At 36.4% G+C, this 23,796-nt stretch overlaps 1 protein-coding gene across 11 annotated transcripts in view; it reads right to left on the bottom strand.

Annotated features, from left to right (window-relative positions):
- Window positions 1–23,796, bottom strand: part of FAM49A (family with sequence similarity 49 member A) — a 55,256-nt gene that overhangs the window by 14,059 nt on the left and 17,401 nt on the right. For 3 of the 11 annotated variants that reach the window (XM_027690198.1, XM_027690202.1, XM_027690201.1), the window contains exons 3-4: window positions 23,374–23,442; window positions 5,212–5,291 (exon numbers count right to left, since the gene is read on the bottom strand). In XM_027690198.1, the coding sequence (XP_027545999.1) occupies window positions 5,212–5,284 (73 nt within the window). In that variant the 5' untranslated portion in view covers window positions 5,285–5,291; window positions 23,374–23,442. Of the gene's footprint in view, window positions 1–5,211; window positions 5,292–5,479; window positions 5,560–7,296; window positions 7,926–9,418; window positions 9,565–23,373; window positions 23,443–23,796 lie in introns of those variants that run through there. The other 8 variants (XM_027690204.1, XM_027690199.1, XM_027690203.1 and 5 more) reach the window with 8 other exon arrangements.

The following is a 23,796-nucleotide window of genomic DNA, read 5'->3' as shown; positions in this document are numbered from 1 at the left end:
AGTATCTCAGTAATTAATTTTAATGAAGAGATAACAAAACAGTACTAAAAGAAGCACTTCAAACTCACACACCCTTTCTGAATCTGAAATGCAGACCAAAAGCTCAGAAGTTTACTCCACCCTCAGGTGGATAAGAAGATTCCCACTGAGGATGGTTAGTGCTTCCATTTCAGTGAATATGGAATCATATTTGTCATAAAAACGCCATACCCTTCTGGCCTTAATACCACAGCAAAAGAAAGCGAGTTAAACAAGAGCTCTCACAGGCTCTGCTTTCAGCTTTTCATGTCCACTGCTGAAGGTGGCCAATAATTCCATCAGCCAGCCAGTTAAGAGAGCAGTACACATATGTAACTGCATAATGCTAAAGTCCTATTTCAAGTTTGTCACCATGACAATATTTTTTTCAATCCCAATTTGGCACAAAGTTAGATGAAAAACTCCTAGAAAAGAGCAAAGGCATTACAACTACAGTGAGTAAATACACTTTAGAGGGTACCAGAACCTGCTATACTCCATATATTAAAAAACCCTAGTATTGGACAGCACCAGTACCCTATCCAGGCTACAATGGGTTTTTGAACTTTATCCTACAGGCAGGGTGGTGTGCCAAGGATGTCAGTGCCAGGCTCAGCTCTGTGGTGGACACGGAACGGACACCCAGCCTCTCTCCAGCTGAGCTGTAGCTCCTGCTTAGGGTATTCTGCACAGGAAGATAGTTTAACTTCCTGCAGGCTGGGTCCAGATCATATCCCCAGCCTTGCTGCCTGTGCAGTAAGGGTATTAATTAATATCCTATTATGTGAAAAGTGGGCAGCTGTTTTGCTGCCAGACATGTGCTAATAATAGACCCTTTTAATCATACATGAACAATAACTGAAAATTTCATTAATCTTTCTGGGGTGGGGGGGAATCTTAGAAAATAAGAATCATGGGGGCTATGAGTGGGATTAAATTAGGATCAGGTAACAAGCCCACCCAGTTAACATTTAAGAAAAAAAGGAACCTGCTCACATTAAGGTTAGAGAGTTTGGTCTTATAAAAGGTATTTGAGGAGAGGATGAGACTGTAGATGCCCCTTAAGGACACCTCCTATCAATAATCTATAAGCTTTAGTCTTTTAGGTTCAAAATAAATTGTTGCTGCCTCAAACTCCAAATTATTTCCAAGAATTCATGTGGAAATATTTGTTTACTCTGCCTGAAAAAGGCAGCAGTAATTTGACAATAGATTTTCTGCAAAAAAGAGCAATTGTAAGCTGCTATGCAAAGAGTTCAAATACCCAGAATTCATTTATCTGTGACTAATTTAAATAAGGTCAACATCTAAAGAACAAAACAGTTCTTGAACTGACAAAATCCATTTCAAGAGAATTCACCCTGTGGGCTCATGAAATCCTGAAGTCCAGGACTCTCAAGACCTGCCAGGCACTCTCTCTTCCTAACATTATTTTTCAAGTTGAGAGCTAAGAAGAACTTAAGGTAAAGTAAGTGGTATATAATCAAATCCAATAGGTAGCAGTTTGATTAAAAATACCCACACCAAGATCCCAGTATAAAACAGCCATACGGTGCACTTTCCGGGAAGCATGAAATTTTTTTTCTTTATGTAAACTTTTCAGTAGACCTTAAAAAGAGTAATTTGGCTAAATACCTATAGTTTGCAATTCACCTCAAAGAAAAGGCTGTTCCACCTGCATAGGAGAACACTATTCCCCACATGCCCACAATTCCCATTTCTCGTTTGCTTTCAAGGCTGGATTGAATGTTTCTTCAGATTGCTTCTTGCACAGATCCAGAGTAACTGCCTAACTCTAAAATTGACACTGGAGAGCAAACAACTGCTATATAACATTAACTAAAATTAATGCTGGATTTAAGTTTTTTCAAGTATGACCATGGAGTTACAAAACCTGGTTCCCAGTTTGGACTGAAGAATAATGTAAGCAACAGGTGTCAAAAGGAATTACAACTGATGATGTGGACACTTTCAGGAAAGCAGTGGAAAAGAGATGATTTTAAACCTTTTTTTTTTTAACCTAAACTTTTCTAGGGAAAAATTAAAATAGCTATTAAAAATAAAAAACCAAAACCAAAAAAAAACCAACAACAAAAAATGGAAGGTGAAATTTTGAAACTTCTTTTTTTTTCATGATTCCTTCCCATTTTCAAATATAGCACAAGGCAGAGTTTGGAAAAGTAACAGAATACATTGAAAAAACTTAATTTTTCTAAGTGTTCCTGTTTCTACCTGCCCGTTTTTCAAGACCTCAAGAATTCCATAGAAGAGATGCTTAAAGGTTAAATATGAAAAAATCAGTCTGGTGAAAAACATATAAAAGCAAAGTGAGCATGCAGCTGATGAAAAGCAACTTGCCACTAAGTATATTTTAAACAAACAAAACCTCTAATGGAATTTTTCAAAAGATGCAATACAAGATTGTTCTCCTCAAATTTTTCAGCAAAACAGAATTCTGCTCTGGGGAAGAGTAATTAACAAGAAAATAAATTCATTTTTGTTGCACAGAATGACTCATCCTTGCCTCTAAAATGTGTTAGTTAAGGATACTAAGGGAAAATAACAGAATAAAAAGCTACTATACTGACATAGGCTATCTATAATAAATAAAATCCAATCCATAAATAAATCTAAATCTGTACAAGTGCTTGCCATCCTCTCCTACATTTCTGTTCCCATCCATGCGTCACTGCTAGGGTTTCTCCAACCACACCATCATCCTCATCACCCTGACCTGACTGGACGAGTACTTAGTAGGTGGGGGAGAGAGGTAAGGTGGTAATTTGGTAGGGTCTAGTTCTTACTAAGTTAATTTTCCCACACAGCTGTCATTCATGATGAGTGCAATCATGTGTTTGTTCATCTCAATTCTAGCACAAGGATATGAGACCATGTGGCCAACCATCACCCATGGGATGATCCCTTTGGGAATAGCACAGATTAAATCAACTGTCAAATGAAGTTGACACCTTAATGTTATTTTCCCACTTTCTTTACATAAACACATCAAAGCCTCTGCTTTTTTGAGGCACGTAGACATATTGTATCTGTTCTTCCCCTGCGTAGGAGGAAGAAGGCTGTTTCTGGCTTTTTAAGCAGTATTTGTGTGGCACATTGTATACATAGCAGGGAGAAGTATGTCACACCCCCTCCTTTCAGATACAATACATACCAAATGAAGAACAGCAAAAAAATGCCAGGGTAGGAGTATCCAAAACCTCTGTAAACATTTCAGAAGCAGTGCTGACATATTTACTTTGAGATTTAAGCTCCTGCCTAATGAAAAAGTGCACAAAACCTAGAAAGCAATATGCTGATGCAAATAATGAATACAGTAAATCAGCTCAGCATACCCCTCATCCTCCAAATGGCCAACTGAAGTGATCATTTTCATCCATGAGCTCAAACTGACAGCTCAGGCCACAGAAAGTCACACTTCCAGCAAGCACACACCAGACACACCAGACACACCAGACTCTGAACTGTGTCCACTGAGAGTGTCCTTTTGCACTGTAAGATGGTCAATTAAAGGAGACCAAAGCACACAACCACAGCCATCTTCAGTCACACCCCTTTGACCCAATACAGATTTTGTGTCAATAACCTCTGTATTTCACAGGAAAAACATTTTAAACTTCCACTCATGAGCACCAAAGCCACTGAAATTTGGAGGTGACAGTTTCATTCCTCTGCATGTAGTTGTGCCTGACTAGTGTGCATTGACAACTGGACCCTCCCTGGGAGAGGGCACTTCAACACATTCAGTCCTTGGACACATGCCTTTAGAACAAAAAACAACCTTTGCTGCCAAGGCAACAAACCTGATATTTTCCCCTCTCATCACCACCTCTACCAAGGCTTCCCGTTGCCAGACCACGTCTTTCCTGCAGCCTGGGTCAGGAACATTTTCTTATCACCCAGGCCACAGTGGGGCTGATTAAATCTGGAACTTTGGATCAGCAGAAAACTTCCACAGTGTCTTGGCAAAACCACAGAGCACAAGGCCTTCAAAAGTTTGATTAAAAAAAAAAATTAAGTGGTGGTTTGGATAAAGGTTTGACATTCCAGGATGACAATAAAATTTTCAAGTGATATGGACAGAGGAGGAGGGATACAAGGTTGATAGTACCTTGTCCTAAACCCAAACTAACCAATTAACTTTTTTTCATCAATTAAAATTGATTCTTCATAATGAGGTTATTATGATCTAGATGAGAAGATATGAACACAGTTACAGTCATACACCCTGATGTTTTGAAGCAGTGCTTCAGAGTGCACAAACACTCATACACACAGAATGTGTCAGTTACTTTTTTCAGAAAAATAATTCAGGAATAAATAATGCAAGAACAAAACTATTTCAAGACAATAAAATATGTGTCTAAACACCTGAAATGCTCTCTTAAACCAATGCTACAAAAGAAAGTTATTTTAAAGACACTGGCTTTTCTCAAAACTTTTTTTGAAGTTTTTTTTTTAGAAGAGAGGTATTAAGAGACAAAACATCACACACTGTTAGTGTTTTAAATAAAAAGCATTTCATGTATGTAGTGAAGAAAGATTAAAGCCATATTAAAGGATTTGATGAGAATGTCTAGAAGTACATGCAGGGAAAATATAATCAGCAAAAGTGAAACAGCTTTGAATCAAATATAGACATGACAAGGAAATTAGAATGCTGTTCTGCAAACTCATAACTATGCAATTAAGAGAGATGCAATCAAGCGCATACACTTTGACCCCTTTGCTACTTTTTAGAAACTATAATCCCAGTTAAATCATCACTGAACCAACCAAAATAGTTACACCTCCACTGCTTATATTTTTGCAGCTTTTTATTTCAAACAGGTATTTCCATTCAAGGAAGAATCATAATTTTTTTAACCCTGATTTATTAAAAAAAGCTGAGGCTGAGTTAATTCAGATGTAAATTTAACAATGGCTCATAAATGTTTTGAATTTAACTCAAGGTAAGGTTTTACTTGCATATCTACCTTTCTGTCCCTTTCTCTGCTCAGAATGAATTGAAGGAATTTTGTATGGTTCTATAAATATCAAAAAGCAGTATTCTACTGAAGTGTAATTTGATTTGTTTGCAAATCCCTTTTGAATTGCTTTATGATGCATGAGCGCATGCAGTTTATTAGGAAATAATAAGCAAAGAAGGCAAGCCAGGCAAGAAGCTTTGCTCACTTTCAAAGTCAAGGAAAAAATTTGGCCCCTGATCAAGCTCTGTGCAAGTGAGAACTTTTAAAAGATTTCCCATTTGGTTCCTGAAAAATAGAAAAGGAAGAGAAAAGGAGTCCTGAGTGAACAAGTGATTTTAGAGACAAGGACTTGGACAGATTGGTTGTGGTGGAAAATACACACTCTAAGCAATCAGATATTAAAAGTTTTTCCTCAATTTGCTGTTAAGTCAGGGAAAAGAATCTCTCATTGTCTTGTAATTGTTTGAACTTACTTTCAAAATCCAGGAAAAAATGTGGATAGTTTTCAATTTCCCTGGTAAGGACCTTAAGAAGATTACCCATCCCAGCAAACCTAGTAAATGCAACAAAATCGTAAAGAGTTATACACATAAACACAGAATGCTACAGCTAAAGGCTTGACACAGTCTGCATCATATATTCTACACTTTGTCACATTCTGGACCATGAGAAACATTTTGATGGTCAGTTCTGTGGTATTTATAAGTAGCAATGGAAAGAGGAAGATCTTGGAGAAACACAGAAATAATTTCATTCAACAAATTGAAATTTAAACTTCCATATAACATCCCAGAATACTTATGAGTTTATTTACTTAGCAAGAGAAACAAACTCAGAACTACATCTCTATTTGTAAATCCTCTAAATTGCTGAATTCTTTATTAGTGAACACCATTTCAAAGTAAAAACTGAGGTCTTAATACTTGTCTTAGGTTCCTCAGCATAAATCCATGTTATTTTAAGAAAATAACCCAATTTAAGAAAAAAAATCTGTTTCCAATGAGCAAGATTTTATAAAATATTACTGCAACAATCTATCACAAAGAACAGCTCTTTTTAACTTTTAAAAATGCATGTATGCATTAAAAAAAAAAAAAAGAAGAGGTTCAAACTCTATCTTTTTATCTGTTATTCCTATCTTTTATCATCTTGGAAGTCTTTGCATGTCAAGTTATGAAAAACTCCCAAAAGGAAAAGTGACCAATTAGTAAAAAAGGAAGTCTCTATGGAAGATAAGTAGGAAGGAGATTTGAAGAAAAGTTTTTTACCAGTACAGTCCTTAAGAAGATAAATTATTCTAAAACTATGTAGAAGTAGAGCTTTCTTGGTCAAACTTAAACTTTTTGTCAGAAGAGAGAATAATTAAACCATGAAAAGCACATATAAGGACAAAGAGGTTTGCCTGGAGGGATGTAGAAAAATGTAATTTTAGATTTAAAATGCAGGTTGAAAATGATTTTTGCCTCAAAGATAAATATTCTCAGTACTCTAAGCCATGGCTCTTGGGGCTCACATCTGATGTTCATCTGTGATTCAGTTTAACTCTTTTCCCACTTAAGAAATCAGACCACAAAAAATTATTCTAAGCATGTACATGGCTGATACTACAAGACAAAGCTTTTTTCAAGTTCTCCCACAAGCATTACAGTAGAGAAAGTATCATCAATCCTAATTTCTACATACATATAAGGGATATATTTCTATAGCAGGAAAACCTCGAAAGGTAATGTGAGGCTTGCAGATTTCAAAATAGCCACAATCATACCATAAAATGATATAAATTTAATCAATATTCTCTTCAGAGCATGCAGCTTCATGTAAACAAGGCTTTTGTTAGACAAATGGCTTTGTTTTGTATTAAATACTACTTCGAAATTTTCTCTCCAGAACAAATCCAGCGAGCAGACTGTCAAGCCCTTTGCAATTAGCAGCATCTTGCATATACAAAATTGAAACATAAAGAAGCATTTTCCATTATTTGTAAAGTTACATTCATTTATATGCAGGAAAAAAAATACACTGTTCCTAGAAAGGGGAAAAACATGCGGACAAAGCAAAACAGATTTTATACAGTGTTAAAACTTGTATCTTCAATAATTTAATATTTTCATCAAACTGGCATAATACATTTTAACAGTATTAGCTAAGAGGAACAAGATAATGTGTATACACTTATTTTCCTTTTCATAACCTTGAAAGAAAAAAATTATACTATGCAATAGTAACACAATCTAAATGACTGACTCAGCGTGGATTCTTCACTTTCAACTCATTTTAAGCCATATCTTACCTCATCGCCTTCAATCTTCAGAGAGTATCCAACCATTTCTTCTACTGCCAAAGTTTGCACTGCATCCAGAACTGGTTTAGCTGATAGAATGCTTCGAACAGCAAGAAACCCTTTGTGCCAAAAACCTGTTGATATGCTCCCTCATTTGCACTGAGTAGCTTGAGGTCATGTGCCCAAGCTCTGCTTTCTGATCCTTCTTACACAAGTACAGCACGACTCGGCTTGGGAGATTTCTGAGTATTTTTCCGGAACTTTTGTTGTTTTTTTTAGCTTGTTTTTCATTTTATTCCCCTTTCCTTCAATCCTTGTGTAAAAACTGATTCAGCTATTTAGGTCATAAGTATGAAACAGTACCCCGCACAAACTTATACACACGTTCATGGTCAGGCAGCATTTTCCAATGATCCTGAAGGCTCTGGTTTGACACCATCTATTTTCAAAGTACCTCAACTCCAAAAATAGTCATAATCAACATCAACATCCACAAAATATGGTTCAGGTAGCTGCTAAACATGCTTTAATTCTCTGTGAACTGAAATAATTTCTTAATGGTTTTCTAAAAAAAATACCTAAAAGTAACATCTAGTTCCAAGAAGTTTTCAAGTATAATTCATCATTCTACACTAAGTTTTGACTCCGAATTAAAAGGCCAATCTTCACCTTAATGGACGTGCTAATAAACACAATTCCTTGCGTCAAACTGAATTATTTTATTCTGGATAGCTTGCTGCTTCCCACTAATTGGATCTTCCAAACTGTCTTTCCTTAAAAACTCTAACAACATATGCCAAACCTCAGGAACTGCAAGTTACCTCCAGGATAAGTTTTAATGGAATTTCAAAGTAAATAATGGAAGGCATTCTGAGCAGGTCAGGATATATACTGTGGTTGCAAGAAAAATGCAAATAACAGCTGATGCATAGAAGCAAATAAGGAAGGTTTAACTTAAGAGCATAAAAATCCATTTAATAAAACTGGAAAGCATTTTATTTTACTTACTGTAAAATCAGTTTAAATGTTGAAATGAGACTCAATGCATATATAAAAATATTGCTGATGTTGCACTACTAAATGACAGTGGCTTCTCTTTAGTCTCTAAATCCCTTAACATCCTAACTTTTAACTCTGCTTTAAAAATTTTGACATGTTGACAACAATGTTTGCAGTTTCTTTTTCTCTACTGCTACCCAAATCATTAAAGCTTACCCTAAGATATTACATAAGCATATAGAAAATACTTTTTTAAGATGCTGTTGATAGTTTAAAGCTCATTGCTTGATTTTTGATGCTCAACACTTAACTAGTAGCACACAGACATAAACCATAACACTAGTAATGAACAAGAAGGAACATTTAGAATTTTGGGGTTTATTTACCATTATTCAGTAGCATATTTAAAAATCTGAGCTTTGAACAAAATAGCACAGGCTGATTTTCCAACACATAACTTTGTTCCTAAAATTTCATTGATTCAGTTTCAACATTCTAGAGGTATTACCTAGGATGGGAAAATAAATTTCTTTTCCCCCACTAAACAAATCAGTTTATTTTTGAATTGTGATATATGAAATACTATGCCCCCTCCCCCAAACAAACTCAACCCTACAAATTTGCCATGGATTTTGTATATCAAAATATATTCTTATTATATATTTAAATCCAGTTTTGAAAATGTAGTAAGTGTTCACAAACTGGGTATTGGTAACTAAACATTGAATGTCCAAAGCTAAATATCATGTTATTTAACTCTTCTTTAAAATCTTTGTTTACACACTGTTTTAAGCAACTACATAATTTTCAAGTGTGAAGTTTTGCACTCCTTTCAAATGACAGCTACAGTAAAATATAAATTGTTAGAGAAGTACTAATTGATTTCTTCTCTTACAGGACTAATTTAATCAGCACCAACCCAAAACTATCAGCAGCATTGCAGCTACACTGAAGATAAAAGAGACAGATAAAGCATTTAAACCACATTATTGAAAAAGGACACATTCACCAGCTCAAGCCTTTGCTGCTCATCAGTGCTCCTTTGCTAGATACTATTTCCTAAATCTGCCTGCTTGCATAAACATGGTCTAAAAGGCTTTTGTCAAAATGAGCTGGATCAGCAAATACTTACTGCTTAAACTCATTTAGATCACCCTAACGAAGCAGGACTGTGAGTGTTCTCATGAGCAGCTCCATTGGGAGTTTCAGGAGAAACAGAGGCTCCCAAGCTCTGCAGAGGCACTGAAAGGTTCAGAATGGTAAGTTCTAGTGCCACACCTGCATGAGTAGAGACAGGAGGCATCCAGTCCCCAGTCTGAGGGAACTATACTGAGCACATCAGTGTCACTAAAGTGCTGGAACTGACCTTACTGCATGAATAATTAATTGTGGTTTCAAAAATACACCAGCATCTGAACAAACTCAAGATCTGTCAGATCAAAAGCAGGATTCCAAATCATTGCGATATTCACTTATACAGTTTGTTGAGGTGCTTGTAAGGAAACAGCAGAAGTGCAAGATTCAAAAAATTTACTCGGACAACTGGCTGCTCATGGCTTGGATGGGTGCACTGGACACTAGGTGGAAAACTGGCTGGATGGCCAAGCTGAGGGAGTGGTGGTGAGTGGAGTTACATTCAGCTGTGGAATTACATCCAGCTAGTGGTCAGACACTAGTAGGGTTTCCCAGGCCTCAGTACTGGGGCCAGTCCTGTTTAATATATTTATCAGTGATCTGGACAAGGAGATTTGCATTGGTGAGGCTGCACTCTGAGTACTGTGTCCAGTTCTGGCCTCCTCACTTCAAGAATGACATTGAAGTGCTGGAGCATGTCCAGAGAAGTGCAATGAAGGTGGTGGAGGGTCTGGAGAGTAAGACCTATGAAGAGTGGCTGAGGGAGTGGGGTTGTTTAGCTTGGAGAAGAGGAGGCTCAGGAGTGACCTTATTGCTCTCTACAACTACCTGAAAGTAAGTTGTAGCAAGGCAGGCATCAGTCTCTTCTGCCAGGCAACTATCGACAGGATGAGAACACATGGCCTCAAGCTGTGCCAGGAGAAATTCAGGTTGGACACCAGGAAAGATTTCTTCCTGGAAAGGGTTGTAAACATTGGAACAGACTGCCCAGGGAAGTGGTGGAATCACCATCCCTGGAAGTGTTCAAGAAATGACTGGATGTGGCATCTAGTGCCATGGTCTAGCTCATTTGGTGGTGATCGTTCAAAGGCTGGGCTTGGGGGTCTTTTTCCAACCTAAATGATTCTGTGATTTTCTGATCGAGTGCACTCTCAGTCAGTTGGCAGGCGACACCAAGTGGGGCATGAGTGTTTATCATCTGGAGAGCAGGAAGGCTCTGCAGAGGGATCTAGACATGCTGGATTGATGTGCCAAGGCCAGTGGTATGAGGTTCAACAAGGGTCCTGCACAACTGGCAACTACAGGCTGGGGACAGAGTGATTTGAAAGCTGCCAAAAGGAAAAGGACCTGGGGGTGCTGGTCGACAGCCAGCTGAACGTGAGCCAGTGTGTGCCCAGGTGACCAAGAAGGCCAATGGCATCCTGGCCTGTATCAGTCATAGTATGGCCAGCAGGACCAGGAAGGGGAAATGACCTCAAGTCGCAGCAAGTTTAGATTGGATATTAGGAAAAACTTCTTCTCTGAAAGGGTTGCCAAGAATTGCCCAGGGAAGTGGGTGAGTCACCATCCCTGGAGGTATTTAAAAGTCATGTAGATGTGGTGCTTAGAGATGTGGTGGATTTGGCAGGATCTGGTTAGCAGCAGGACTCAATGAACTTGGAGGTCTTTTCCAACCTAAATGATCCTATGATCCTATAATTTATTCCCATCAAACTCTACAGTAGGTTTCTTTTCAATCATCTCTCCATTTTTATTATAGTTAAGAATATTTGCATGGATATGTTATCATTATCTTCCATTGTTTTACTGAGAAATGTTTAAATCTTATAAATTGTAGTTGCATTGACGAAGAATAACATAACAACTGGTATTTAATAGTCTCAATTGTGCAAATACATTTAGTTTTCAAAAGTGGTATTAATCCTCTATGGAATTCATTTTAGAAATAAGTTTAAGATTGTATTGTTATACTAAGAAAAGAAAAAAGTAAAAATAGTCATATATTTGTGTTTGAGATGCTAATTGCACAAAATCCCCAATATATATATAAGATATTTGATAGTGAAGAACATACAGTATTCTCTAGAAAATATCCTTTTTTTTTTTCAGAGAGCAAGCTACATTCATTTTCCAGAAAAAAAAAATTATCCCCAATGCTGGCCTCTAAACCCTGTATTTATAGGATTTTCATAATATAAATGACATACATAAAGTGCACCAAGAGAAAACCTATATGCAAGCAAAGAAAAATCAGTGCCACACATTCCTTAGGCAGGTGAAGCACAAACAGACAAAAAGAAACCCCAACAAACTCAAAGCCAAAAAAATAGATATAAAGAAGTGAAAAGTGGAATAAGAGAAGAAAGTCGCTCAAGGTGAAAGTAACTCAAGATAAAAGAGTCATTCCTGCTTTGAACAATCATTTTATTAAAATTCCTAGATAAGCAACACTTCCAGCCAAGAGCTTTTGCTGTTAACTGATATGCAGATTGCAGGACACAATTAAAACCTAAAAAAAAAGTGAGGCAAGTAAAAGGGAATTAATAAATGGTTTGTAATGACAAATACATTTTCACTAATCATAAAATGTTTAAAGACTTGGCCATCAACATTAGTACCCGTAGCCCCAAGGATTACAGATTTGGCTTGTGGTTTCATTAAAATTAAAAGGTAAAAAAAGAAAAAAAATTACCTTAGATGAACTTAAAATTTATCCAACGGGGATTTTTCTATATGCCAACTCTCACACCTGAATATACTTTGAACAGAACTCATATGTATTTTCAAAGTACATAATGTCAGAGCAGCCATCATGAAAGAATGAAAACCAGGCAACCAAAATATCTGTATTTTGATTCATAGGTCATCATAATAATAATAATAACAATAATAATAATAATAATAAAACCCACAACACAAATGAAACAAACAAAAAAACACCAACAGAAATGTGAAATGGAAGCCAATTGAGTAATTAGAATAAAATTATATTTGAAATCAGGAAAACACTGTTGCACTTTGCTTCTTCTGTCTGAGTGCAGAGTAACTACAGTAACCTAGTCTGAATATGCCATTGCCTGCATAGATGCTTTACACAAAACGGGGACACAATTCCTCTGTACATGATAAACGGAGCCTCTATCAGTTGATGCTGTTAGATAAGCAAAGCAGGATACCACTTCTTATCAAACTGATACACAGCAGGGAGAGCTAGTTTTAAGTGTCTCTTCCTTCAAAACAAAACCACTGTATTTTTTCCCAAGTGGAGTTTGATTTCTTCCAAGCTTTTGTAAGAGAAGGGCAGCCACACCAACATCTTCTCCTTAAAAGTTTCTTGTCCTCATAATTTCTCACCAAAATCATAGTGAAAAAGGAAGTAAGCCATCTTAAACCCCATTCAGTTTTGGAAATCTAATGATTTGAACATTTGAGAAGGTATGTGGTTTCAACATCTGTGAATATAATGAGTGAAAAATCTATTCTTGATCAGATAAGTTCTTAGATACAGAATCAGAAACAGACTCTTGGGTGAAAAATTAGGAACAGGAAAAAAATGTTGCTGGTCCTTTCTGCCTATAAATGACTGCTGATTATTCAGTCTTCTGGCTATGCCACACAGAGTATTTTTATCATGCTCACAGAAAATCCAGTGCAAGTGGTTGAAAAAACTAGATCCATCATATTATAGTTTTTTGGGCAATGATGGTAAAAACTTTCCTCAGTTTGATTTTATTTTCAAGTTATTTCTTGTGCCAGTTGATAACAGGAATAAGTCTTTGCATCCTAATTTTCTTCTATTTTACTTCTCATTTTAATACATAAATGCCAAAACAGTACATCTAATCTCAGTCAAGTCCTGAGATATAAAACCATAAATCCTACAGTGACCGGATTCCTTCCTGCGTATTTGCCAGTGATCTGCTCTGAATGTGTCAGTAGTTAGGACATAATGCATTTTGCCATTTTGTATTTCTAGTTTGTAGGGTACAAACCAGATCTGTAAGATACAGATCCGAAGCAGTCTTTACAAGTATTGCTTCCTGGAAAAAGAGAGGGAAGTCAAACAATATATTAAAATACTAAGCAGATACATTCAGATCGAAGATATTGACATTAATGGAATTAAGACAGCTATGGCTGACTATATGTACCAATAGCTCACAATTTGAGGAATTAAAGATTAAATGGATCTTTGTAGGGATTAGTTGCTATTAGTTTCAAATACTTCCACTAGTGTAAAAGTGGTCTTATTTAATATCTCATTACACAAAATAAGAAAAATTCCTGACCGATTTCTGTTACAAAGCTGTTGATGGAAATAGCAAGAGTTCCACTAGGCAAAAAAAATATTCAAAAAACCACTATAGATAAACTGGAGGTTAATACAGACTTTAAGAAAATTATTTAGAACTTCAGAAAAAGGTTACCCAGATGTCTCTGGGTGAGTGTAAAGGAAGAAAGAACAGGTATCATCCCCAAAATAGCAACTTGGGGGACAACCTAACTCAAGAGAGTGATAAAGAAAGTTCTGCTGAAGTATGGAGATGTAAGAGTAACAGAATGGGGCAAGAAGCTTCAGGAGGGCTAATTAACCAGGTATGTGTACAGGCTTCTGGAGTAACGAATGTTCTTTCTAGAGGAGTTTGCTAGAGGAATGGCTATTTTTGACTTTTATGATAGTTATAGGGAAAATTAACTGAATTTGGGGATGGAATTACAGGAGAAATTGATTAAAAACAGCAGAGGTTACTAAACAAGGAGAAAACAGCAAATTAAAGATCATGATTTCACAAAAGCAGTTTCAGTACTCTCAGGTACCTGGAAGGATAGGTTTCTTGGAAAGCTGATTTAAGAAATAAGGGAGTGCAGGAAACTCAGTAGTTAAGACAATACAAAACAGGTTATTCTGATGGACAAAAGAGACAGAACAGAGGCTCAGAAATCAATACATCTGTTTAACCATGGGGTAGAACTGAAGGAAGAAATAGAGAGGGAGCTTTGACAAAGAACTGGAGATGAGAAAAGAGAAAAAGTTATTTACTACCATAAATTTGCTAAAACTTTGAAAATCTGAAAAGCAGCTGTCAGCAGTTGACAAAAAAAGAGAATGGTATTTTTTAAACAGTATCTGTTATCTGTTGTATAGATCTGTTTTTGCTCAATACTTCTAATTAATGACAGATAGAGAAGAGGAAAATACCCTTTTAAAACATGCACTAATCTAGAAGGGAATTAAAATACTCTGGAAAATAGGATCATAATTCAAAATCACTTTGATAAACTGGAGACACTATCCAGAAGACATTCCATAAACATATATGTAAATTATTCCATTCAAGGAAAAAAACAAATCAATCCTACAAATGTAGATGGACTGGTAAGCAGAAAGGCTGAGGAAAAAAATATTTAATCATTATACTGGACTTTAAATTAAACATAAAGCAGGTTAGAAAGTTGCTAAATTCTGGAATTTTTCTATGACTGCTCTCACAGTCAAATTAAGTGATGAAGGGACTGAATATTGAACAAGAACATGTTTTCTCCAAAACACTAGTATAATCTGCAAGCATGCAGGAGTTACAGAAAAGTATAAATTTCAATAAAACTCCTCTTTTTTTCTTAATTAACTTTGTGCCACTTTTAAAATCCTTCTGATATTATTTTCTTAATTCCTTTTCCTTCACATTAAAGACTCAATTCATTAAGACATACAGGGCAGAATGGTTCCTTGCCATTTTTCTGCAAAACAGCCTGCTTTAAAAATTGCATTTAGTTAGTAGACAAGCACATTAGCCCTCTTAATGATGCAAACACAAAGAGATTTTTAATTTTGTATTGTGCCTAATACTTTAAGAAGCACATTCCCTAGTAAATCTATTTTCAAAACCAGTGTTTTACTTACACTGACTGCCAAACAAGCCTTGTGCCCCAACATGAACTAGCTAAACACCATTGCAAGTTTTTTGGGTATATTAACAAGTCTGCTATTTGCCTAAGATGACAAACAGGGAAGGACCTACTGCAGACGACACCAAATTAAAACCATCCTCTTAATTAAAAATTAAGATTTCTTGTAAGCATAAAAAAAATTGAAATCCCCTAGCGATCCTGACAGGCTCATCAGTAATTAATCCTAATCGCTACTGGAAGCTATTCCTAATTTAAGTAATGAAATTTGCACGGTAACTTTTTATTAAGCCGATAAAATTGATGCACAGTCGTGACTTTATACCCCACTCCTTTCCTTTGCTATATATCCATTTTTAGCTGACTGACCGCTGTGGATGGCGATCGGCCCCAAACCCATTTACGCCGGTTTATTCCCTCCCCATTAGGAGATGCACAAACCCCGGGGGCTCGTTTTCCAGGGAAAGCGGCGGGAGCGGGGACAGCGCGGCGCGGGGGCGCCCCCTGCTGCCGCTCGGCAGGAACAGCCCCCAGGCTCTGGAGATCCGCAGCCCCCCCGGGCACCCGCGCGGGAAAGCTCCTCCTCGGGTTCAGCTGGACCTTTACTGTGCATCAGTTTCTTGCCGTTGTCTCTTGTCCTGGGCACTGCCGGGAAAATCCCGGCTCCATCCTCCTGATGCTCCCCTTTTCAGATACTTAAAGACACTGATAAGGTCCCCTCAGTTTTCTCCTCTCCAGGCTAAACTGGCCCAGCTCCCTCAGCCTTTCCTTATAATGAGGTGCTCCAGTGTGCTGACCACCTCCAGAGCCCATCTCCCCACCTAAGTAAAGGCCAGGATGAGCCCTAACGCCATCTGAGCTCAGCCCAACAGTGCCAACATCCCTCTGCAGGAGACCCACGTGTCCACCTGGATTCCTGCAGGGACTCCAGCTCCTCCATCAGTAGATGACCTCCTCCTCTACGCTTACAGCTTGAACAAACCCCAAACTAACCCAGACAATATTTTAATAACCACATTTCAGAACTAATACCAATATTAAAAAAAATAATTATATCGCTTTCCCTTTTTTTCTGCTGAACTCAGAACTTAGTTTAAAAGTAACTGTGACTGCATCGAAAATTACCACAACTGTCATTTCCACTCAAAGGTTGAACAGCACATGGGGGCTGTTTAGGCTTAGCAGAGTGAAATCCCGAGGGTGGTGAGTGTTCTCAGCAGGGCATCCGACACATTCCACATCAGCCCTGGCACCAGTTCTGTTTTCTCCTTCTGAACAGAAATAACATTTCTATTTACACTTATTCAAGCAGTTTTGATTAGCATTATTTCTTTTGAAGCTAAGCAGCAGTCTAAAAGTTGAGAAAGAAGAAATGGTTTGGTAGTGTGACTAAAAGAGATACATAGTATGAGATACACTAATTTTAAAATGCCAGTTACTTGCTATCAAAAATTGAAGGAAGCAGTCACATCCAAGATTTTCTTACTGCCTTTGCTGAATCCTGTTTGAAAGGCAAATCATGGAACTATAGAAAATACACTATATTTAGGTTTAGAGCAAAATTTGAAATTTTGCTTTTGCATAACCTTGTTTCATCTTCAGTTGTAACTAACTTGCCGTTCACACTTAGAGGTGGCATAAGTCATATCTAAAATAAATACATCCTTGTAAAGACAACATTCATTAGTTTCTAAGAAAATTTCAAAGTATAAGCAACTATTTAAATAGGAAATTTAAAAATATTTAGAACTTTGTTGAAAAACTTAAATTGTGTAAAAACTACACAGGCAGACACCACTCCCCTCCCCAAGCATATGCATATACTCATGTACACAAGGAGTTCCACACAGCACTGGAAACATCTCTGGAAATTGAATTTTGTTTTATTCTCCTCTGAGCCAATTATTATTTTAGTTGCAATTTATTCAACTGACTTACTAATAAAAACGACATCAATGAAAACTTCAGAAAAGCCTGAGAAAATAAGTAAAAAATACTCAGTGATTGAAGATTATCAGGTTTGCAAGTAATGCAAATTTACTTAGGTCAAAAAAAAAAAGTTCAAAGAACAGAGTTTAAAGACTGAAAAGAAATTGAAAGACCTAAATCAATACACATTTCAAAAGTGCAAAAATATTTTCTATAAAAAAAGCTTTTAAACTGCAAAAAGGATAATAGTCTTTTATTATAGACTAGATTTTTGTTTTGAAACACTAATATTGGAAAAAATATACATATATGAACAATATAAACTATATATATGTATATCTACATTGGTATCAAAGTTGGATTTTTATATATTTTAATTTTATATCAAATACACTACGTTATTAATACTACCATCCAAACTACTTTGTAGAATTTTTATGAAAGAAATATATTCAAGAAATGATAACTGTAAATAACAGTGGTGGAATGCACATTTGGTACCTATCTCACCTTTCTGATCTTCTGAAGGAGAATTATTTGAAGTCTGAAAAAGTCCAACTCCAGCAAGGCCCATTCAAGTCCTACACTTCCATTTTGGGTATGGCCTCCACACTGTCACCCAACAAAAGGCAATAACTACTCTCAATCAGACCTTGATTTTATTTGAACTTGAATCTTCAATTCAGTTATTGAATTATCGGCTTGTTCTAGTTCAGTGTTTGCCCAGCCACCCATCTTCCAACCATAAGGGCTAAAATGAAGCATTGCCTAAAATTACCACCATAGTACCAATTAATATTTTATTAACCTAAAGAATCAGAGCAAAGTGACCAAGATTGTTGTTTACCATTTCAAATCAAACTGAAAAACCCTACTTTCCTATAAGAAGTTTAAAATTCTGTAATAAATAATTCCTACATTTAATACACTTAATTCAGAAATTGAACTAGCTATAATAAAATTCCTAAAATGGGGCTGATGATTAAAGGTTCTTTGAAAACATGCTATGTTCAGCATATTCCCGGCAGGAGGAAACTCCAATACAAATCAAGATAGCTGTCCAGCACCTGATTTGGTTTTGGAAGCAGGCTGCAGTTGAGGCAGTTATCCACTAAGTGGCATTATCAACCCAAACACCTAATTTTGACCAAAAATAATAATTGTAAAGAACATTTTACCCCCTACAAACAAATTGATGGAAAACATTTTTTTGAATGATTCATTTTATTCCAGTTTTTAATAAACTTTGGCATTGTTCCAAACAGCACTACCAATTTACTTTTCACATCAAAACATTTGGAAATATTTAGCAGGATGGTCAGGTTAGAAACAAAACCATCATGACAGACCTATTAAACAAAGCAACCAAAATCTGGGAGCAATATAAGTTCAAATTAGACACATAAACGTACAACAAGGTATTTTAAAAGGGGTTTCAGTAGTGCTGCAAATCAACAATTCTAGTATTTCCTGTTGTGAAGTATAAAAGCAACACCAGATGTTTACTTTACTTTAGATAAAACACTTTTTAAAAAAAGCAAATCCAATAAATTAGATATACTGATGCTACCTGATGCTATATAGTATTAAAAAATTACAGTAATTGGGAAAGCAAGAAAATCACGCTTCACTAATTATTTAGGGATTTGTTTTCAAAATGTTACTTAAGGATTAATGACTAAATATTGGGGGGTTTTGACAATTGTTTGCTGGAAAAATGCCTTTAGGAACAGTAGAAATACCAGAAAAAAAGTATTAGAACAGAACTCTCATTTTAAAGTAGTTTTCCCCTATTCCTATTGTTTGTCCCTGGTCTTTTATCACTGTCAATTTGTTCATCCATAAATAGCTATTGAAAATAAAGGGGAAAAAAAACAGTATTATCGTAGACAAGACTACAGAAAATTTAAATGAGCAACTAGAGTCTCCCTGCCTCATCAAAGCATATATTTTAAGCTTGTGAAATGTCCTATACATGCACTCAAAATTCTCAGCATACTCCAATGCTACAATGAGCAAGACATTCCTTTTTTTTTAAGTGATTTTTTTTTCCTCACCAGCCACAGAGGAATTGGATTTGGACATGGTCCTTTTTCCCTACATCCGCCTACTACAAACATTTGCTGCAAGTCAGCGACTCCAAAACCAAATTGTTTACAATTAACTCAAAAAGCCATTAAAAAATTGTTTCTTTGTTCCAGTTGGAAAGAGGGACAGCCAGATGTGTGGCTTGTTGATCTTGCTCTTTTCTGACCTCTGAGTGTAGGAAGAACTGCAGCTGAGGAAGGAAGTCAGCAAGTTGTGTTAATGAAGGTGAACATTGCAAAAAAAGAGCTTGCAAATCTTTCTCGTGAAAGAAAAATCTCTTGCAAACTTTTTTATTAAAAAAAGAGATAACACAAAGCCGTACTTTTTGCTATTGATGAAATATTAGAGCCTTTATTTCAGAAGAAGTCAATAATGTGTCTTTTGCTACTTTAGAAAAATTTTACCCTTAATTTCAAAAACTTCATGAAGTTTCACTGCTGTAAATTAGCAACAACTCATCATTAACACCTGCTGGGAAACCATCCTTCTTTGAGGATGCAAAACTCAGAAAAAGCATTTTAATTTTAGGCTCTGACTGAGTCACAGTCTAGCACTACAGACCAAAATCTAGCATACAGCCGAATTCCAGATTGAGACTGTGCCTAGTTCTTGGGAAAACACATCTGGCCAACAATGCAAGGCAGCCCCCTACAGTTATCAGAGTACTTTTCTTCGCAGGTCTCCCCGAAACATGATTATGCATTATATCTGTAAAATACTTGCCAAAGAATTAACTAGTAATCAGTATTGAAAACATCATTACATGGTACTCCTTGCAACAGTACAGAACATGTCTGTACAAGGTACTCTGTGGGCATAAAAACAATCTCTCAAAGACTGCATAGCAACAGGTGTGAAATGTTATCATCTTGTTTATAAACTTTTAATTACTTTCTAAAAAAATGTCTAACATGCATTCTGAAGTTCTACGACCACAGTGCTTATTTTCTCAAGGTAGTTGAGATGCTAGTAAGTAATCATGGCCTGAGGTGATCCCCAAGGACACGTTTGTGTGTGAAGTACAAATTCGCTCCAGAGATTCAGCTTTAGATATTAATTCTGGCACCTCAAGCAGTTAGTGAAGCATACTTCAGGCATCCAACTTAATTGTGGAAATTAGTTTAAATGTTTGATGTTGTTCTCCCTGCATTGCTAACTTCATCTCAACAGTTCACACTGCTTTTGGTAGAAAATGATGCCTAATTCTTGTCAACCAGTTACTATTTCAGAATACACTTACCATCTGAAGACCTGAATCATCATAGTTCACCATCATAGTTCTTTGTCTAACTTATGTCTACTATGGTATTATTTAATTAAGAAACTTGCCTATGTATACTTAGAAAACAGGAAACTGAAAATGAAAACTAGTTTATTCTCTTCCCACTTCACATTCTCCTGCTCCCAAGGTTGTTTAAAAGCCAACACAGATACAATTATTTAATTTGATAGGAAAATTCAAATTCTGGAGAAATAAAGCAATATTTAATGTAATACTTTTCCAAACAGTTTTAAGGGATACTGGTCATTTTAAAAACGGTCCACGAGATTCAGTCTTTCTCTTTGCACTGAGAGAAATGAAATCCTTGTCATGTGAAATTCCCAGCACAGCTCAAGGAGCTCAGAGCTATGAGCACAAAGAATTGCTTCTGTCACATTAGTATTTAGAATTTATTATTGGCTTGTCACTGTCATATTAAGATTTGATTTTCAGAATCTTTTCTTAAAAAAAAAAAATCTTCAGATGGTTCTATAGCTTGTATTTTGTCAGTCTTCTGAAAAAAAATCAATCTTTAAAGTCATTAAAGGCATATTTAAGGGTTTCATTTGGAAAAAAAAAGTCTTAATAACTGTAAAAGGTCTCTAATAGCAAACAGTTAGGACTTCAAAAATATATCAGGTAAAAGAAAAAAACTAACACATTTTCCTACCAGTTGTAATTCCTATTATTTCCTGCCAATTAGCTTAATAAAAGCAGTGAAACATGCTGTAGTAACATTAACTTTCTATGGAATAATATTTGAAATAATCCGTAATTTAACAAATCTCTATTTCCTCATTTCACCCTCCTTTTTTCTCCTCATTTTCTGTTTCTTCTGACACATCAAGAGTATTTATCCCCATTCCTACCATTTTTCCTTTTATTCTTCCTTTTCATTCTACTTGTCCTGTCTGTAAGATCTCAGTCCTCCCCATCCCTGGGGTAGATAAGCCCATGTAGAGCACTCATTTTTGAGATTCTGTCCTCTCTGGCTCAGAAGGATCATCCTGCATTTAAAAAGTAGCATGGGCCATTAATTAGTTAAATTGCTATTATAAAATTTAATAGGTATGTCATATACATAATTCCTACTTCAAATTCCATACAACTCTAACAAAATGGAAGGCTGGAAGGCATTTTAAAGGAGAAAATAAAAATAAAATACGTAAAGCTTCGCTGGTAAAATATACAGTCCTTACAAGTTCACATCATTATTTTAAAATACAGAGAAGAATAATTTCCTACACTGCAGAAATTGTCAAAGCTCTGACTGTAGCCTTTCATCTAAGTAAGTTTCTCCTGCCACCCCTCACATCCACCTTCTCTGTTGGTCCTGGGTTTATTCACCCATTGAGTGAAATGAAACAGGAATATTGCCGTCTTTCAATGATGCTGGTCCCACATCCTTTGTGGCCTTAAATTAATGAATCTCTACATCTTCCAAATGCCTCTGCAGGTGGCTTTATTTCTTTTGAGTAAACCTGCATGATTACAAATACCTTTATTTTGACAGATTGCTCTGGGTTCACCTGGATACTGTGAACCTGCTTTAACAGAAACTCAGTCAGATTGCTGCCACATTGGGCTTGTTTCTACCTGCAACAAATGGAAGTTTTTGTGGTCTTTTGCCCACAGCATTGCTTGTTGGATGCCTCTCACAGCAGCTTAATTAATGACATCATTCACTCTTAATAAAATAGGGTTAGCTTAAAGAGTCCTTTCCATACTCAATGGCTTCCATCTCTGAGAAAACACCAGATCAAAACTACCATCTAGCATAGCCTTACTTCCCACAATAAAGATATTGCCCTTCAGATCTTAAGTGTTAGATGCTGCAAGTGCCCAGGTCGAATTTCCTGTGTGTTTCACGTTTCCCAGCAGCCCAGAAGGGGCTGGCAAACAGCAGTGGTTGGGGCAGAACCAGCAGACCTGGTGTCTGTGACTCGCAGCCCAGAAACCCCAGCGCAGTGCTGACCTCAACTTGGCCACGTGTGTAGTGTGACCCTGAGATCTCCCTTCTGTTCCTTGTAACCTACGCAGAAAACATGGATAGCCAAATTGGCACAATCTCTAGTATTTCACTAAAAAAAAAGCTAATCTTCAGTGACAAATTCTCTTTTAATTATATTTACAGATCAAAACCTTCTAGCTCCTCTGCTTCCTCCTCAGTTATTGAAGTCTGCAGCTGTTCACAACCCCTTCATAGTCTTCCTCATATATCAAACCTTTTCTTGCAGCAGAGAGAAACAAGAAGTTTAAAGCCAATAAAACAATTTGTTGCTGCAGATACTGGCACTGATTTCCTTGCATTGACACCAGTACTTGTTTGAGTCTGCAGTGTGCTGATGCAGAGTTCCAAACTGACAAAAGTAATCCTCCAGGAAGCCTTTGCAATCCCACATATTTTCAGCAGCAAATTCCCTAAACCAGCATATCCTGCTGAGTGAAGATGTTGATAGAAGAAAAGGGGCAAACAGAACTCACCTGCCACTTTGGACGGCAACACGCTGATCAAACAACTACACTCCCGATCATAAAGATAATCCTGTACATAGATGGTCATACATTTGTTGGTGTGGTTTCTCTCAGGGAATATTAAAATTTAGGGCAAGTGAACTATTATTATTTAAAAGATCAAATAACATTGGACTCATTCAACAAAGACATAAACACTGCATAACGAAAAGTCCAGCATATTGCACTCTTTAGCTTTTTTGTATTTCACGTATAAAAGAAAGGGAGTACTTAAACACTTGGTTACATCTTACCTAGGAATACAGTGGTTCCAATTCACATTCAAAAATCCAAAGAGGTGATGCTAAACATTCAATGTCCGTCTGTCATGAAAAATATTCAAGATTACACTTGGGATCATTGTGCTTTTCCCTATCTCAATTTTCAGATTAAGCTTTCTAGTTTAAAAAAGAAATTATTCTATTCAAAGTGAACTTTGTATCATCCAAAAATTTTTGGAGCAATACCATTCAAAAATGCAGCTGGGTTGAAACAATCAGGTACTTAAGCTAAATTTTATCCCATATAATTCTGCAGAACAGAATCAATTTAAGTTGGATTTTATAATGAGCTGTTGCAAAGGCTGGTAGAACCAAAGGAAAATAATGTTCACTAATACTGGTGTGCATTACATTAAGAATTAAAAGATATAATAATGAAATCATGAAAATGGGAAT

This window comes from Neopelma chrysocephalum, unplaced genomic scaffold, assembly GCF_003984885.1.
Source record: "Neopelma chrysocephalum unplaced genomic scaffold, ASM398488v2 Primary Assembly neopelma1_80b, whole genome shotgun sequence".
In the NCBI taxonomy this organism is placed as follows: Eukaryota; Metazoa; Chordata; class Aves; order Passeriformes; family Pipridae; genus Neopelma; species Neopelma chrysocephalum.
This window is presented reverse-complemented; position numbering and strand designations above follow the sequence as displayed.